Source organism: Magnolia sinica, chromosome 4 (genome assembly GCF_029962835.1).
Source record: "Magnolia sinica isolate HGM2019 chromosome 4, MsV1, whole genome shotgun sequence".
NCBI classification, from domain to species: Eukaryota; Viridiplantae; Streptophyta; class Magnoliopsida; order Magnoliales; family Magnoliaceae; genus Magnolia; species Magnolia sinica.
Genome location: NC_080576.1, coordinates 27,966,333 through 27,985,982, shown reverse-complemented (window position 1 = coordinate 27,985,982; position 19,650 = coordinate 27,966,333). Strand labels below are relative to the sequence as shown.

General features: G+C 41.1%; 2 protein-coding genes across 3 annotated transcripts; both read right to left on the bottom strand.

Moving 5' to 3' along the window:
- Positions 1 to 2,565: 2,565 nt before the first annotated feature.
- On the bottom strand, positions 2,566 to 6,379 carry LOC131242885 (putative GEM-like protein 8). Of its 2 annotated transcripts, XM_058241837.1 has the most exons (5): positions 5,072 to 6,379; positions 4,764 to 4,976; positions 4,541 to 4,621; positions 3,483 to 3,757; positions 2,566 to 2,870 (listed from the first exon to the last, which is right to left on the bottom strand). In XM_058241837.1, the coding sequence occupies exons 2-5, from the start codon at positions 4,918 to 4,920 to the stop codon at positions 2,679 to 2,681; spliced, it is 705 nt and encodes a 234-aa protein (XP_058097820.1). In that variant the 5' UTR covers positions 4,921 to 4,976; positions 5,072 to 6,379; the 3' UTR covers positions 2,566 to 2,678. The 2 variants fall into 2 exon arrangements, with proteins under 2 accessions (XP_058097820.1, XP_058097818.1); XM_058241835.1 differs by having other exon boundaries at positions 4,764 to 6,377.
- Positions 6,380 to 6,908: 529 nt separating this feature from the next.
- On the bottom strand, positions 6,909 to 19,418 carry LOC131242884 (transcription factor SRM1-like). Its single transcript, XM_058241834.1, has 2 exons — positions 18,093 to 19,418; positions 6,909 to 7,873 (listed from the first exon to the last, which is right to left on the bottom strand). Exons 1-2 carry the CDS (start codon positions 18,476 to 18,478, stop codon positions 7,375 to 7,377), a joined length of 885 nt encoding a protein of 294 aa, XP_058097817.1. The 5' UTR covers positions 18,479 to 19,418; the 3' UTR covers positions 6,909 to 7,374.
- Positions 19,419 to 19,650: the final 232 nt, after the last annotated feature.

The following is a 19,650-nucleotide window of genomic DNA, read 5'->3' as shown; positions in this document are numbered from 1 at the left end:
CTAAAACTTCCGTGGATCTGAAGTTTTCAACTATAAAAGTTAAATCACACTGTTTTGTACCGTGAGGTCCACTTGAGCTTTGGATCTATTTTTTTTTTTTTTTTGGTTAGCTTGTTAGCTTTCGATCGACCTCATTTTTAACATCATGCTTTAAAAGGAGCCAGCAAAATGGACGGTCGGCGTGGATAAAACACCATGGTAGGCCCATAGAGCTTTAATATGAGCTAGCTGGCTGGTGTTGGGGTCACCAGCCATGATCGGACGAAAATGCCACTGATATCTCACAAATCGGACGATCCTAATCCCTCCATCGATGGACAAGAATCCAAATATTTAAGTGTTAAGCACGTCCCATCTGGGAGATTTCTGATGTTGTACCCTCAATCGAACTGAGGCTCATCAGATCAACAGCTTGGATCTCCCGAACAGTGGGCCACACCTGCAGGAAATCACTTACATCAGTAGAGTGTACGTTTGCATGTGAGAAGAACCCATGGTTTCTCTATTTCACGCGTGTAGAACGTGCATGCCATTAGCATAAACCCCCTTCAGTTCTCTCCGTAGCATTGCACATGCATGCCACGACACCTAACCCACAAAACACGTCAGCACGCACGCTTTTGACTAGGCACCACGCGCATCTCAACCAACCCACCAAATATTTTAATGCTCTTGCAGGGTATGACGGTTTATGTGCAGTCACTCATCAGAAATTGTACACGTGGATAACAACCGAAATTTAGAACCGACTAAATTAATCACGGGACCCACTGTCGGTGAGTCACATTCCTAGATTTGGATTGGTTGAGCAATCCTAACCTTTGATTTATAGTCACTCGATTGTTGAAATATGACAGTTGGATATTTTTCAATTTTAACTGTCCACTAAGTGTCCAGTAATCCGATATTCAGACAATCATATGAGCGTAGTTTTGGATCATGATACATCGAAGCTGGGATTTATCAGGTCCGTACTCTCATCCTCAGGTGGGCCTGTTATTTTTAGTTTTTGCAACACCGTGTGTCATCAGTGGCCCACCTTACGAGTGGCAGGTGGGCCAAGGCATGTTCACGGTGCCTTTAGAAGATGAGCGGTTTGGATTCGACACACGAGTGTAGCACTAGTACAAGCGTCCAAGACATAGTTTAATGACTTGTAGGATTTCATACATAAAGGGCTCATGACTGGAGGATCCGAACCGCTAATCCAATGTAGCCAACGTGGATAGGGCATGGGACAAAAGATTTTCCCTGATGTACGGTGCTAGTGCTTTGAAATTTCCAGTATTTCCATTTTGAATGTCGACCGTTGCTATATCCTTTACTTAGCAACATATACAACCGTAGCGACGTACATTTGTATCTTCGGACTTGCAAAAGAGACAGGCATTCCTTGTACATGGTGGGAAACGGATTGGCTACGCCCCCTGCCACTAGCCCCGTGGCAGGTGGTCGTTGCTGTGTGGGTCCCACCATGATGTATTTGTTTCATCCATTCCGTTCATCCATTTTGAAAGATCATTTTATGGCTTGATCCCAAAAAATGAGAGGAATATAAATATAAGGTGGACCACACCACAGGAAAACAATAGTGATTGGATATCCACCATTAAAATCCTCCTAAGGCCCACTGTACTATTTATTTGACATCCAATTTTTTGATTAGGTCATACAGACCTAGATGAAGGCAAAAAAACAAAGATCAGCTTGATCCAAAACTTTTATGGTCCCTAAAAAATTTTTAATGGTTGACATTCATTCAACAGTGTTCCTTGTAATGTGGTCCACTTGAGATTGGGATATATCTCATTTTTTGCCTAATATCTAAAATGATCTAGAAAAATAGATGGACGGCATGGATGAAACAGATACATCATGGTGAGGCCCACAGAGCGCCGACCACCAGTTTCAGAACCATGGGCCACGTGTATCTGATGCAAATTTGCATTAGGCGTATTATGATACCTTGGCAACAAAAAGCACCATATGGGCCACCGTCACGCATGTGGTGTCCATTTCGTCCATCGAATCGATGAGCTTGCTCGTGTTAGAATGTGATCTTAAAAACTATACAGATCCAAAACTCAACTGGGCCCCAATATAGAAAATAGTGGAGATAGACCGTTCACTATTAAAATCATCTTGGGGCCCATTTTGATGTTTATAATTATATACCAAAATGCATGATTTGTTAATCCCATGTTTGTGTGCAAGGCAACCATCTACACGCCATCAAATGGGCTAATGTGGCACGATGGTGCAATATCCGAGCCGTCCATCAGATGTGAATCACAATGTAGATGTCATGGCTCAAAAATCAGCGCTGTGCACTCATCATTTCGTCCATAAAATTAGGAGGAAAAAAAAACGTATGGCTTAGAAAACACTTGACCAGTATGGCTTCCATACGTCCATTTGTTTCGTAAACCGTGACCCAACTGATCTGCGTACTTAACTGATTTTCTAGAAGAGGTATGTACATCTTGGGTCCTACCTGATGGACGGTTTGGATCCAGCTCCCACGTGCCACTAGCTATATAAAGTTGTAGAGCAATCATAGGCTAATTAAGGCAAAATAAAAGAAATTTTAACTCATGGATTTTTCCATCAATTACACATATACACATCAAAGAAACAAAGAGGGATGATTTCATCCTCTCCTCCTTTTCTTCTTCTTCTCATTGAGGATAATACATGGAAGATTGGGATATGGCCTTTTGGAGATGCTTGAAGGCTTTCTGATAATTAACAAAACCCATAAACCAGAACTCGAAGTTATCCACGGTAACTATGTGTATGTACTTTTGGGTGGGCCTATTCATATTCTCACTTGGGTTGGCTCCATCTATCTTTCTCAATGGAATCAACACCTGCAAAACATCAAAAACAAGTACCATCAATGTCAGTCAAGAAGATCCATTGAAGGATAACATGATATAATTTCCTTGAGAGAGAGAGAGAGAGAGAGAGAGAGAGAGAGAGATGTTTCAGACAATTTTCTAAGAGCTAATTGTATCAGCGAACTAAAAGTAGATTGTATTAAAGTCACATCTGTTAACCTTTCTTACATCTTCAATGAAATTACCAACCACCCAAATCGATGAAACATGAATTTATAGAATGTTCCTTTAACCTTTAATTTATTTATTTTTTTCAAAATCTAAAATGGAAATCGGTCCCATATTGATGTTTCTTCCAGTATAACATTCATTTCAAAAAGAAATCTCAACGGGCTTTCACATTTATTTTGGCAATCAACAGTCTAGATTGATGATTTTCAAAATCAAGAAGATAATCAGAAATGAATGATTTATGTTTGGGTGGTGGTGGTCAATTTCATTAGTGATGTAAGAACGCATGACACGAGAAAATGTTTGAACTTTGGAAGGCCTCTGATACAATCAAATGGATGCCTGAGAATGCTTGGTTTTCCCCACATATTGTAGTCTTGCATTCAGGAAGTGTTACTGAATTCAACAAACCTTGTAGGGAGTCCTAACCAATCTTCCGTTAGGAGAAGTGAATGTGAGAGATCGTTCGCTGCAAAATGCAATCTTTTCTGTAGAGATGAACAGCAGCCCTGCAATGGGACCCGCTGTGGTAGACAGGTAGCATTGACAAGCCTTGAGCAGCTTCTCTCCATCCCCAACGCTGAAAATCTGTCTGAACACTTTCTCCACTCCACCAACTTGAAGAATCCGAGCCCCCAAACTCAACTTGCCCTTCACAGTTTCGGAGATCTTTGGTGCCAGCCTCACTGCATTTTCCATCAGACAAGAAAATCAGATATATTTCCAGAAAATTAAAATATCATTAGATAGACAATATATATCAGATCAATTGATGCAATGCAGTTCAGTTATGATAAGACGCTATTGCCGATACTGCTAATGGAACCGAAGTGACTGGAGATAGGGTACATGATAAAAATGCTTTAAACATGGGTTTTCAGTATGAAACATGGTTTGGGGAGGATTCGGATGCAAAAATAAATTGAATTGCAATAAGATAAATTCAATAAAAGAGGAAATCTCGACAATGGGGCATGACACCATTTTGATTCATGATTCCGTGCATTTTAAGTCGCATGAGATTGACTGAAAATGTCATTTGGAGGTTAATTCCTCGTGAATGAAGTGAGGCTAGCCCCACTATGGTCATTTCCATCAACCTGAGTTATTACAATTTATTTTAGCTGAGCATCCAAACACCCCCTTAAATTTTGGGCTGAAAATTTGGTTTTGACCCCGGAAATATAGCTTCAGAGTTTTACCAAAAAAAAAAAAAAAGAACTTAAGAATAGGAAAGAGATTAAAGAACAGGTTGGAACTCTACGATTCAGAAGAAGCCTCTCCCCTGCTCAAAAACTCTCAGTAAAAAAATAAATAAAAATAAATCATAACAACCAAAAACAAAAAACTTGGAAGATTATCAGGTAAGAAATTGTATTTAAGAAGTTTTTAATTTCTCAACTGAGAATAAAGATAGGAGAAAGAAATTCAATAACTCTGTATTTGTAACATAGCAAGAAGATAATTACCATGTTCACGGACACCTTTTGTGAATCTGTCAGCTCGTTTGCTGAATTTGTTCATCCAGTCGATGACTGATTCAACCTTATCTGCAGTTTGAAGTTGAACACAATTATCGAACAGCTCGGATTTTAAAGCAGCTCCAAATCATCAATTAACAACAGTCACATATACAAACATACACCTAAACACACACACATTAGAGAGAGAAAGAGAGTCATGAATCATTACTCTGTTTGAATTGAAAAGACCCATTTGAAGGAGGGCGGACAAGGAATGTGCTAGCAGGTTCAGGAACTGAATTTGGTCTCTCTGGCGATTTCTCAACTGCGTGTGTAACTGAACTCATTGGAATTCCAATAACATGGTCTTGAATTGGGTTCATCATATCGGATTGAGCTTTTATCTGAGCTTCTTTCAAGTGCAAGTCGAAGATTTTCTTGCCTGAAACAGAAGGCGAGATAGGCCTTTTTAATGGCGATGCAACCTTGGAATTTGTAAATCCATACAAAGGAATATCGTCGGTCTAGATACGCAACTTTATTGCTGCAGAGTCATCTTCAGGTCATCAGGAATAAAGGCAATGCCATGAATTCGAAAAAGAAAGGAGAAAGGTAGCAATGCCAGCACAGATAGCTTTTCAAAGCGCTTGCAACCGATCTAACTGCTCAATTGTGTGGTTTCTGTTGTTTTTTTAATGTCTCCAAGAAGCAAAAATGATATAGATAAACCCTAGTTAAAATAAGATCAGTGCACCAATAACACGTGCTAACCCAACACGTGTGGGACATTAGAGCAATGTGTCAAGTGGGTTCCACCATGTCGACAGCCTGATGAGTTGACAAGCCTATTTTTGGGCCAGGGCTAGCTGATACTCGGCCACAAACTACTACACTGCTTCCTTTTGTTACTCTGATGAATTGAAGCAGATGCTATACCTTTTTGCAACTATCAATGGAATCTCTAACATCTTTCAGAAAATCCCCTTATGTAACTCATCAAGACATATCATTTTTTGATCTTCTTTTATCTTAGTATTTTTTATTTTTTTTTTAATGAAGCTAAGACATGCCAAACCCTTCTGCAAATGTTTCCAAGGAAGCTGAATAATCAATTCAATTGGGTGAGCGACAAGAACCAAGAATCATTGTCATGTCTAACATCGATTGCGTAGCACTGAGTCAGCATATCTTTTATATTTATAACAGTCATGTCCTTTGATTTCTAGAGGACAGCTTTTGAGCTGGCTTCTTAGACTTACAAAAGCATGTTGCTTATGCAATAAGATAATGAAAATGACCCTTCAACCAAACCTATTAATTAGCCAGAATTTTGCAAAGCATGCAGGCACTTCCATACTCCGGTGAGTTAACGCGCCAATATGGCACATGCGCAAGATATCTGATGCATTCATCACTTGGGCCCCACCAGGTTGATGGCCTGGACCAAAAATCAGGTTGGCCCACTTGGCGGGTGGGCCACACATGTCATTGAATGTGGAGTGTCGGGGAGGTTGTTTTAAACATTTGTTTACATGTGAGGGATGAGCTGAACACAATACTTTAGGCCAGGCTATCTAATGGGTGGTTCCAACAAGATGCATGGCTTGGATATCCCACATACTTGCCAGGTTGGCATGTTCGGCCACACCTGGAGGAGATCATGTGTGTGCGCTTAGCCAAACTCTAGTAAAAACCACAGTAATCTTGTGCTTTCAATTGGAAGTACTGAAAATCCTGTGACTAAGGAGAGCTCACATCAATCTTAAAAAGACGTACATACTTTTTTCTTCATGTTCTTTTACAATGATAATAACCATTGTAAGTCAATCTTATTGCTTAGAAAAGAAAATAAATGCCAGATTCAACAATGCTTATCTGTAAGAGAAGCTTTTGGCATTCTTTACATCAGACTGAGGTGGAAGGATAGGCAAGGCAGCTCAAGATGCTCCCTCCTTTTTGACTGTCCATGTCAGCACAACCAACATGCAACACGTAATTGTGCTTTATATCGCTTAACCGACCCACGAACGACTTTCAGCACCGCAACCTTTACGTGGGCCTAGCATCACCACCTCCATTTTCAACAGTCAATTGCAGAACCCCATTCCATAAGATTTGTAGGCCACCCAATATCAAATTGAATATTGATGATGATTGGCCAACAGAATCACCCTGATTAAAGCAAGCACACCATTAAGCACCGGATTAGATGGAGCCGACTCATATCGTGGACCATCACCAACTCGGCCACATACCTACCCACATAGGATTACAAGTTTTACAGGTTTTATATATATATATATATATATATATATATATAACAGAAGTAAATCACAAACCCACAGACGAGAGTACTGAATATTCCCATGCGTGCTAAAGAACAACAAAACCATGAGATTTTATGAGGGTAGAATCAATTTGCACAATATGTGCACAAACACTACTCAAATGTCAAAACATGATGTGGCCTTTTTACACCTTTGCCTTGGGAATCCTGTCTCTATGCACCTACACTGATGGGTGGAGCTAAAGGAATATACACCACATCAGCAATAAAGGAAATAGTAAAATGAACCTCCACTCAAAAGCTGCTGTCTCTACTTCCACAGATTAAATATACAGAGAGACCTGTAATTCCCTTCTTCCATGGATTATTCAGGACATGATACGAATTGACAGCATTAGATACTCCAGAGTAGGACATATGACGGATCTACGCTCTATGCTTGCAGCAGCTATCTTATTCCACCTGAAGATGTAAAGGACCGCATGAACCCAACACGAGTAGTCTGTTCTCTTTCTTTCTTTTTTCCCCCTTTCGTACAGTAAGAGATTCATAGTCATCTGTGGGCAGCCGCATGCGGCATTGGATATGTCATCGGAGCCATGTTCATTGGAGCACCGGGAACTATGGCTCCAGCAACTGGGGCCCGGACACCATACGCCATGTGGGGCGGGGCAGAGAGATTCACTGGAGTGCCCACTGCAGAAACAAGGGGCCCTCCAATTGGCTGGCCTATTGTAGGTGTCCCATACACACCAACTCCAGGAGCCCCCGGCGGGGGCTGAGATGACTGCTTGGCAGATTTCCCAGGAGTTCCGGTGGGCCCATTGGATTGACCAGTTATAGGCCCTTGAGGTGCCGAGATGTCTCCGTTGCCTACACTGGTAATATCATGGATGCTCGAGCGCCTCCTGTCTTTGTTCATTGAGTTCAACCGGATGAAGTATTTCTGTGCGTGGCTGGCCACCTGAGTAGGAGTCCTTGATACCACAAAATTTCTTGATATGCTCCGCCAGTCACCTTTGCCATATTTATCCAATCCAAGAAGAAACAACCTGTGTCGCGAAAAAATAAAATAAAATCATCAAAACATTAGCATAAGAACACAACGAACAGTACCAGTTTATGGGTTGAAAGTTTGTAGATAGCTGACACAGATCTAGACAGTCTTTGAATGTGAAAATTAAATTCCAGATGCATCGATTAACATTAAAAAAGAATGGGATATCTTCCCAAGATTTTAACTTTCATAAAAATCATGTATAAATAGGTAGGATTGACATTAAAGAAGCCTGGTTACGTAATCCATAAGAACCATGGGTCTCACTGTTTATGACCTCCTAAAACTGATTTATGCCTCAGCGATTACCCGATCGTCCAGTCTCCAGTCAAGTCATGCAAATTGACAGGATGGGGGAGGTTCGTGGTACCGAACAGGATCGGATTCAACTGATTCCAAGTAAACTTGGACAAGTCGGAAAACCATGCTTCCTATTGGGCTGCTGAAATTGGGGACCTACACAGACATGGATGTTCCTATCACTTTTCAGGTGGGTCCCAAACCTTTCCTCAATGGCAAGGCCAGGACTGTATGTTCTGATGAACAACCAACCTTTTTGGTTAAGGAAATATTTAAACATGTTTATATCACAGTTTGTGCAACCTTGCGAGGGTATCATCAACGTTTTAGAAAGATGTACTGCAGAGATCAGCAGGCCCTGTTTAAAAGAATAACCAGGGAACAATAAATCCATGATCTCCTTGCAGGCGTAGCATGTATTTTAGTCATCATCATCATCTAACCCTTATCCCAACTAAAAGGATTCATTTAGCCAACCCCAATTAGTTGAGACAAAGCTTAGAAGATGGTTATGAATAAAATACATGCCACCTACAATGATATCACGGATAATAGCTTTCTTTGGACAAACAATGAACCTAGGATGTCCTTCATTCTCAGCCATTTGGAGTTTGAAAATACCTTGACGCCAATTCTACATTATGAACACAAACATCTAGCATCCCTCGCCAGATTCCACTGCTCCACCCATTGGGCATGTGACCGAGGAGATGGCTTTATTTGGGGAAATCACTAGTGACCACAGATGCCAACGAAATAAACGTGTGACATATGGGCCATAATCGGGCAGTCCCACCACTTATGTCCTCTGGCCCAAAAAATCAGGCCTCTATGCTCACAAATGGGTTATACATGTTCCAAAAAATTGGACAGTTACAAATTTTGACCATCATCACTCAACGCATGTGTCCCACCTGATCAGAGGACAGTCTTGATTTGGACCGAGGCACATAAACAATAGGACCCAATAGATTAACAGCCCTGATCTGCTGCACATGTACTGTGTTGACAAGTGTTTCTATAAAAATGTGTGCAGGTAGAGATGTGAGCACCCGATTCATATCTGGAATTAAAAAATCCATGAGCTCCTATGTTACTTCATGGCATATGTGGCCCAATGGGGAAGAAAAGGACAATGGAAAAAGACATCAGCAGAACTTTACCGTGTTTCTTATTCTATAGATTCTATAACCATAAGTGTAGCTCATAAGTTCGGCTTTCATCCTTGTATATTTCTTTGAAATAAAACAAAATAAAATCAGTCCTCAATAAGCATATTACTATGCTCATCTAAAATGTTTGCAATTATGCTTATATACTTCTCCTGACAGCCATCAGACAACACAAATAGATTACTTGAGAGCATGCACAGTGTCTTCCACTATGATACCTTTATACTTCTAGACTTACATATCCATGTGGATCATCATAATCATAATCACAGCCTTGGCACACACTGGCTACATTAGAATCACCCTCACATGACCTTAGACCCTTTGTAGTACTAATAATGAGTGCAAGGTGTGGAGCGAAGGGCCACGGAAGCACAACAAAATAGACATAAGAAACATACAGCATGGGACTGAATATATGACTGGTAATAATTCTTCACAGTTAACACTTGCTGATTGTAATAAACTTGTTGACCGTAATCAACCTATGTAATAAACTACTAGATAGCGCTTGATTGTAATCAACCTATGTAATAGTCTATGACATTGAGTGTGTGGGAGTTTTTTTTCTCTCACCGCCGGTGCCAAGCCTGGATAAAGAAGGAGAGCATTGTTGTCATATGCGACCGCATATGCCACTTTTTTTAGGACCAGGATAGTATGCGATGGCATACTTTTTTGTGCGATAAGTATGTGATCACATATGTGAGTATGCAATGGCATACTTCGCAAGATGTGCTTTTTTCGGTAAATTGTATTTGTAAATTAAGTTGTAACTTGTAACTTATAAGTTGTTCAAGTTATCAAGTTATCATTTATCAATAAAATTTCTAGCTTTGAAGTTCTTAATAATTAATTCTCTCTTAATGTAACATATTGTTAGTTTTGTCAAATTTTATGTAAATATAATATAAGTGATTAAATATATAACTTATTTTTATAGATAGTCTAATAGTCTCAAACACTCAAACTACAATGAAATAGGTAAAAGTACCCAATCCCACTTGTAGTAATTAGGCATAGTTTTTCCTCCTTTTTTTAATAATTTTTTCCCCCTTTTTTACATATATTTTTTTTTCAAAAAAAAAAAAAAACAGAGCAATATGCGATCGCATATGCGATTATGCGATGGCATATGCGAACAGCATATGCCAGTCGCATACAATGGCATATGCGATTTGACAACATTGGAGTAGAGTTGAGTCAGGTTGGCAGTTGGCATAAACTAATGCAACAACTTCATATGACATACCAAACTCAAGATTGTTATGGCCCTTGATAGAGTTAAATGGCGAAAAAAGATTCATGTAGCCGAACCCAATTAGTTAGGATAAGGCTTAAATGATGATGATGAAGGGGGGCGCAATCTAATGGTACCGATATAGTACTGTAAGCTTACAGTGGTACAAGGCAGATGTGGAGCCCAGTGATATTCACGGAATCCAACCCGTCAATAAGATGCATCACCTCAGAAAACCAATAGAGCCCAAAAATCAGCCCAATCCCAAACTCAGATGGGCCACAACACAAGGAACATATTGAGAAGAAACACTCACAGTTGATTTTTGTTGGACCCATCATGTTGTGTATATATAATCAAGGCCATTCGACCCTTCATCCAGTCCATATGAAGGATGGGCTGCTGTGAAATTCAAGGATGGGCATTCCCTCACAGATTGTTTCCTTTGTTGTACCTTGGATCGGGCTGAGTTTTGGGTCCTACAGGTTTTTTGAGGTGACACATTGGTGTGATACATTGCACCTTGATACCACTGTAAGCTGACGGTGGTATGAGTACCCCTGGAGCGCCCCAATTTAATGAAAATGAATAAAACTGTAGTGGATCGATAGAAAAATCATAACATGCAATCACCAGACATGAAAATGAAAATTTCATGGGGTCTGACTCTATGGCTCAATGGTAGATAGTCTCTATTTCAACACTGAGATCATGGGATCTAGTGCCGATGTGGTGTGGGTGTGTGGATGAGTGTGTGGGGGTGTCGGTGTGTGTTTAAAAAAAATAAAAATGATAAGTTTATGCAAATTACATGAAGAGGAAAAGTAAGATAATGGGAGCCTTGGACATATAAGCACCATATTGGTGACATCACCTTATATACCTGATGATTGGAAATAAGGGGTTGTTTGGCACCATGGAAACAGTGATAAAGGGTGGTAATAGGCGGTAAAGGCATAAAGTAAGTGTGTTTGGGGAGTGGTACAGTGGTGGCAAATGGATTTCATTTACTGCCCTTTCACCTTGTTTTGAATTCCTTGGCTAGAGGTGTATTTTCAAGCCACATTACCACCCTTTACCATGGATGACGTAAGCACCAAAATGAACCATGTGCTTGCTTCAAGAATTGATGAGCCCCACTATGACCTTTACATGAAATCCACCTCAATCACTACGTGCGTCCCCTTAATTTAACCATAGAGCCCAAAAATCAGCTCAGTGTGTGATTCGGGTGGGCCATGCCAAAGGAAGAGCTAGGAGAGGGATACCCACCCTTGATTTTTTCAAGGCCCACTGTGAATCCACTCCAACTGCTAGATACAAAGCTAAAATATAAGCCTATGGACCAAAAATGAGGCCCATCCTCAATTCATATGGGCCACACAAAAGGAAACAGTTTGGAGGGTGAGGATTACTGTTTTCCTTCACATGGCCCACTTGAATCATATGGCAATCTGAAATTTGGGCCCTATGGCTAAAATTAAGCAACGCAGCTGGTGATCGAGGTGGATTTTACATAAACATCATAGTAGCCATGTCCCATAACATTTTTAAGCTCTAGATTAGTTCATGTCACGACGTCTCTGCATGAAAATGGTTGTAGTTGACTTCAAGAATTGGTGTGCCTCACCTTAATGTTTACGTGAAATCCGCCCCAATCACTAGGTGTGCCACCTCATTTTAGCCGTAGGGCCCAAAAATCAGCCCGTTTCGTGATTCAGGTGGGCCATAAGGGAAATAGTTGGGAGAGGGATGCCTTGTATCTTGTTTCCAATCGTATGATCCATTTGAATCACGGACTGAACTGACTTTTGAGCCCTACGGCTAAAATGGAGTGACACCCCCAGTGATAAGGGTGGATTTCACATTAGACCTTACAGTGGGCCACTCGTGAGAATTAGTAAAATGCATGTCATGCATGAAGAATGCTACCAAACACAAATTTTGGATTCACATGGAATCCATATCCATAGTGCCAAACATGACTGAGTATTCCAATTCACATGGAATCCATGCTACCAAACGACCCCTAATATGAATGCAGTGAATGTGGAACTGAACTTAGATAACATCACAAGGCAACATAACCCACCAAAAGGCAAAAGCATGGAGTGGATACAAGTCAGCTACGAATTTGTTACACTTCATTCAAACTCAACATGGTTTGAGATCTTCAAATTGTCCATAAATGGGAATACTTTAACAGGCCTAGCCAGAACTTCTGAGGACTAAGATTGGCTAGTAACAAACTCCAAGCAAAGATGTTGAATCCAAAGATTGGTGAAATGAGAGAATCAACAAGGGATCGTCCCCCAAGACTAACAACACTGATAGACATAATGACCAGTTGCTCTTGTAAGACCATCATCATCATCATCATCTAAGCCTTCGACCTAGGTCAGCCACATGAATCTTGTTCCACCATTCAATATCATAATGTTTAGGTTGGTGAAAGATATGGCATAAGACTGGGGAATGGCAATGAGAGCATAAAACTCTCACAGGTGGAGTTTCCTTGTGTAGGACCATGGCATAAAAAGAATGGAGCATGCTCCTGTGGTACCAGTACCACCATAAGCTACAGTGGTACTTGGCAGAGGTGGGGCCCATATGATGCATGAATAAAATCCAACCCGTCCATCACATGCCTCAGGCAATGTACTCTGAGGGCAGTAAAACTCAGCCTGATGTGAATCAGGTGGGCAACACCACAGCAGACAAGATGGGAGGGAACGTCCACCCTTGAGTTGAGTGGAGGGCCCACCATGTGGTAAATATGAAGTCCAGACCCTTCACCTGCTCTGGATGAAAGGTCAGGCCGAATATAAGGCTGTTTCAAAATTCTGGTGGGCCCCTGTCTAAATCAAGGGTGGGGTCCCATCTCACATTGTTTCCATGTTTTGGCTCACTTAAGTGTTGGATCAGGCTGATTTCTCACACCTGGAGGTAAGATGAGATGACCCATCTGATGCACAGTTGGATGGCCTTCATACATCACGCGGGCCCCACATATGCCCACTACCCAAGCTAACAGTAGTACCGGGACCACTAGAGCATGCAATAAGGTGAGAGAGAATGAGATACACATGCTCTGGAGCCCTACTGTTTTAGTCTCATTCCTTCTTTACAAAGTTCGCTTCCTTTGAAAGGAACAAACTTATATATAAAATTGCATGAAATGAAAAATAACTACAATAGAACAGTGAAATGGTAAAATGCTCACTCTTTCTTTTTGACCTTTGGAGAACCCGTGGTTCATTCAAGACAACCGTGCTCACTAGGATAATACACCGAATTGGGAAGGCATGGGAAGGGCGATGAAAGTTAATAACGCTTTAAAACAACTGAAAATCAAAAGACGTGCCTTCTGCAGACTAACTCTGGTTGATAGAAATCTTTGACATGATAAGTCAAAAGGACTTAGGTCACTTGACCTCACCACAGGCACCTAGTATTCTGCAGGTGCAGGAAATATATGATATTTTTGTGCCTAGCAACCCATGATAAAAATCCGATATCATCAGTTCGCTCGTCATGGAATAATTTTAACTATGTAAATCCGAAGAGGTCCTCTTATGTGAATTTTTGTAGATGACACCAAACACAAGTGCACATGCACGAAATGCATTGTGAAAAACTCTGATACTGATGGACATTTCAGAAACTTAACAAGAATGAGATTTGAGCATCAGTCAATATCACACTTTCATTTCTGACTGCTTCTCAGTTACTAATGCCCAAACAGTCTGAGATGTGAGATGCTCAAGAAACCTCCATGACTGGGAACTCTCTGAATACATGGATCTCCTAGACTGCATCTCCAAGACCATGCTGCAGCAATCCTCGCCTGACAGACTTATCTGGAGGCTTGACAAAACCAGCTCCTTCACGGTCAGATCCTTCTATTCCCACATCACCCCTTAATCGCATCCGTCCGTCCCTGCTTCCCCCTTCATCTGGAGGTACTCAGCGCCCCCCAAATTCATCTGTTTTGGCTGGCTGGTGGATCGAAACAGAATTTTAACTATAGATAACCTCAGAAAGAGGGGAATGCAGATCGTCAATGCCTGCTTATGTTGCAGGCAAGAAGCAGAGACGGTGAACCATCTTCTGGTGCACTGCCCCTTTATTTCCCAAATCTGGGTCGACTTCTGTCAGCGGTTCAAGATTAGTTGGTGCATTCCAGACTCGGCCCTCAACCTTCTATCGACTTGGCAAGGGTTCAAACTAGGAAAAATCAGAACAACTATTTGGAGAATGGCCATTTTAGTAATCTGGTGGTCCGTTTGGGAAGAGAGAAACAAAAGATGCTTCAATGACAACTCTTCTTCTGCCAACGCAGTTGGTTCCAGGGCCAAAAGGCTGCTGTTCGAATGGGCGTCAATGTCGAGGGATTGAAAGATTGCGATCTTTGTTTTCTAGGCTGTTAGTGGCTGTCTGCTACCTCAGCAGATTTGCTTTTCCTTTCTGCTTTCTGTATTCTCTCCTTTTTTATATATATTATCCCGTTGCTTTAAAATATATATATATATATATATATATATATATATATTACACACAGAAGCTTATTCAATATATCTACTACCTACCAGTTCCTTGCCACTCAGATTTGTAAAGCCTGCTGCAATCGCACCTCCCTCCCTCCCTTTCTATCTATCTATCTATCTGTGTATGGATGTGTACACACACATTGATTTAAAATGGCTAAGTACAAATGTCCACAGAATGATAGATCCTTTAATAGGATTGCTTAACTACACACACAGGTCAACATGCAGGATTTTGCTGAAGCCATCATCTCTGACAAACCGCTCTTCGCTTCAGCATGGGGTCTTGAGTTCGAGCCCATGATCAGGGATGAAGTGAAGATGTGTCTCTGCAAGTTTTGCGTGACTGGCACATGGCTATGCTACTTTAAGTGAATTTTACAAGACAGCCATCAACTGGATACAACATATTGGGTAAAGTGGCAGGCAGTTAGAAGGCAGCATGAGTAGAGACTGTGTTACAGAGATTAGGATTTTGGTGTGTGGGAAGACAACGATAGAATTAAAGATGAGGTCATCTGAAGCAACCGACTAGTTCCAATACGAGATAAAGCGATGAGAAGCAAATTGAGATGGGATCAGTCAAGGCAACAAAGACCAGAGATGTCTCCCACAAGGAGGGGAACATTGATTAGGATTGAAGGGGAGTAAAAAGAGGATGTGTGGCAGATTGGTGCTATGGTCATTGTGGTGAGTCGGTTGTTTGGGCCCCACCTAGTCGTTGCAACCTTCAGGACAACAAGATTGATGAGTATACTGCTTTGCTGGAATGGTTGAACCCTTGTAGACGTACGACGAGTGAAAGTGATAGCTTGGTTTGGACAAAGATAGGTTGGGCATACTTTCGGTCAAGTCTTTCTATTATATGTTTCATACCCGCGACAAGAAGATAGGAAAAATGTGCCATGTGTGGCATTACGGCACCCCTCCCAAGGTTGGAAAATTTGGATGGCTTGTGGGTAGAACGAGAGTCTTGACGATCAACGGTCTCCAAAAGCGTTCCATGGTTATCCCTAACATGTGCCTTATGTGCAAGTCTGATGCCAAGACAATTAACCAACTATTCATTCATTGCCCCTTTGCTAGTTTCATTTGGGCTTTTATTCTTGGTAATTTTAATTTGTTCTCGTCCATGCCCTATGACGTGGAGACCTCTTTATGGCTTGTTACAGGGTAGCTCTCCACAAAAATGCTCAAGCCATATGGAGGCTTTGTCTCCTTGCCGGCCTATGGTCAATTTGGGGCAAAGGGAATGGAAGATGCTTCCGTAGTGAAAGTAGGGGGGTCGATTGGGTTGCTAGCAATGTTTGGCTTTCTATCATTGAGTGGACGGTGTGCAAGGGATGGATGGGGAAATTTCTATTATCGAGTGGACGGTGTGCAAAGGATGGATGGGGCAATTGTAATTTCTTTTCCTTTTGTTTAGTTGTTTGTGCATTTTTGTAGTCTCTCCCTCTACCTCCCTCTCAGAGGATGTGCAGGAGACGTAAAAGGACTTGGAATGAGGTGGTGAGAAGGGATAGGAAGGCCCATCAGCGTACCAAGGATTGCACCTTAGGAATGATTAGCGAACATAAAGCTGACCCCGGATAGCTGGGAAAGGCTATGATGATGATCATAGATGCACTGATTTCGGATTTCGATACTTCCACTGAAAGAACAAGAGTACTACCATTTTGAAAGAGTTTCGCTAAGTCCACATCTCACATGATTCTCTCCAAGAACAGCCGGACGTGCCAACCTGGGAAATGTGTTAGAACCATGAATCAGGTCAGGCCTAGTGCTTGCACGGCCTGGCCCAAAATCACCTCAGCTCATCAGGCGGTCCCACATATAAACTGAAAAAATGGAAGGTTCAAAATAACTTACCAGCAGTCTACATTCAACAACATGTGTGGCCTGCCAGTGACAGATTTTGGGTGTAGTTTACATTATCATTGATCATGGGAATAAATCATTATTTCAAGTTTTCAGTCCTGTTTATAATGACAGGAAAGAAAATTCATGAGGAATGGAGGAAACAAGAGTGGGAGCAGTAGGCAGTAGATTTATACAGACATTTCTTCTCAATTTTCATTTGTGGCACCAGTAACTGTTCTTCTTATTCTTCTTTTTTATTTGCAAAATGAAACCTCACGTCACCATTTTCTCAGGGCTTATCAGCCCCCATCTTTTACTTGTCACAGAGAGATGCTTGAAAATTTCTAACTGGCACAATGACATAATGGCTTAAACCTTAAGCTTTCTGATTCAATCTTGAAGCTTTTCAAGGACTTCTATAATTTTCTGAAAACCATAAAATATTTATTCCCTGCATAAGGTGCCATTTCCATTTCCATTCATGTGCTAGAAATATAAAGGCCTTGATTCTCATCTTTCTCCTTTGTGGAACTTCATACTCTTATTCCTTTTGACTTTAATAAGAAAGAGCTTCTAAAAGGGATAATCGGCTACACTGCACTCACTTCTAATTTTTAAAGCGAACCAGGCCTATAAGAGTTCTTTAAGAAAATAACAACTTGCAGGAGCCCGAACAAATGCGGGACTGCAAGATGAAGAAACTTTCAAAGGTTTAGTTATCACTTTCTTATCTCGCCCCACATCATCTCTTATTTTCCAGATCGGAAATCAGAAGCAGCTGAGGAAGTGGAAACAGGAGCAGCGAAGTAAAAGCAAATAAGCTATTTTAGGAAACCAAACTGTCTAAAGAACCATAGCTTTACAGTTGGGAGCAGCATCTTTAGTAGAACATTCCTGCAAACACAGTAAATAGCCGTGACTATTGAAACCGTGTTCTGCAGGAAAGTTTCTGGCTGTTTGAATCCGCACTGCCTTTTCCCACTGGTGTAATATTAAATTAGAGATGTGCATAGCCACTACTTAATAAAGTAATCCATCAGTAACCAATCATACCTGGAAAAATATTTATCTATACACTATTTAGTATGAGTTTACCTGTGTTCATCCTCAGTCCAGGCAATTCCCTTGCGGCGTTCTTGGTCGGACCTTGACGCCTTCCCGCTGTGATTGGAATCACCTTGAAAATGCCCAAAATGGCCACCTTTCTTACCGGTCCCTCCCTCATTCGCATGATCGGTTGAACCCTCTGACAAAGAAACATAGGCAGGCAAAGGCACCCGACCCGACTCGATGCCATTGATATCTTCCACTAAAAGCTCATAATGGTGTTTGATTTCATCCAAAGTTTTCCCTGGCACATCCGCCGCAATCTTCTCCCACCAATCACTACAATCCTCAGGATAAGTTGCCAGAGCTTTCTCAAACGCCTTCTCCTGCTCCCAACTCCACGAGGAGCCATTGCTCATTTCATCTGTGGTCATCTGGCCTTGTTTGAATTAGGGAGCATAATCCACTGAAAAAGGGATTGAAAAGGAGACCTCCCAAGTACTCAATCTAAGAGAAGACCAAAGCTATTTTTTCTTATTCTTCTCAGATAGATTTTTTTTTTTTAATAGTTCCTTTTCCAATAGACAGCTTAGATATAGATGTAAGAGAGAAACTGAATTTTCTAGAATAGCTAGAGGAAGCTGGATCTGAATAATTTCCTTGAGTGATCTCAATACGTGCGGGTTACTTTAATTGGTAGATAGAATTTTTGCAAAGGCAAGCTTGCAAAGCAACAATTTGGGGATGCAGAGTGGCAGGCAGTGTCAGATTAAAGGTAATCAGAAGGAACCAAACAGACCCACAAAGAGCCAAAGGAACTACAACAAAGCATCTAAATAACCACAAAACACGGAAGAAGAACGAGAAGATGGAGAAGAAGAAGAAGAAGAATTCAAGGGAGAGATCCCCACAAAAAAGAAATGGGACTTTCTGGAGATGCCATGAAAATCAAGAAACCTGAGATTACCGACCTACCCAAAAAGGAATTATAATATGGTTGCCAATATCAGATTAATGGAAATAGGACTAATAAAAGGGTGATCCTGAGAAACAAAAGAAAAGGCGTTCCGAATGGGGCATTAGGGCTTGGATTGTGAGATGAAAGAGACCGCAACAACCAGCCAAAGAACAATATGCCGGTGATGGTAAAATGGGTAATCAGAAGAGGCTTTCAGATGGAAAATCCTGATAGTTGAAACCCCATTGATAACCATTGTTTTCACAGCACAAGCCCATAGAAATTAACCCTCCATGAAAAGATATCCTGACATTTTCAACCCTTCACTTAAAACATCCAGCCCCAAGACCTTGTTTTCTCCTCCTGTTTTATCCTCACAGTAGGAGAGAGAGAGAGAGAGAGAGAGAGAGAGAGAGAGAGCTCTTTAACATAACAGTGAAACACACTCCTCCCTCTACTCGTTCTTTTTAAAAAATAAAAAAATAAAAATTTTACCCCCTTCGTTTAAAGGCCAACTAAAAAAAAAAAAAACCACATTCAGATACTCCTGTTTTCGTTGACTAGGACCCACAGTAAAAAAACCCACATGCCTCGTAGCTTGGTTTTTAACAATGACAGGAAACCACATCCAGATTCCTTGCCCTTTTA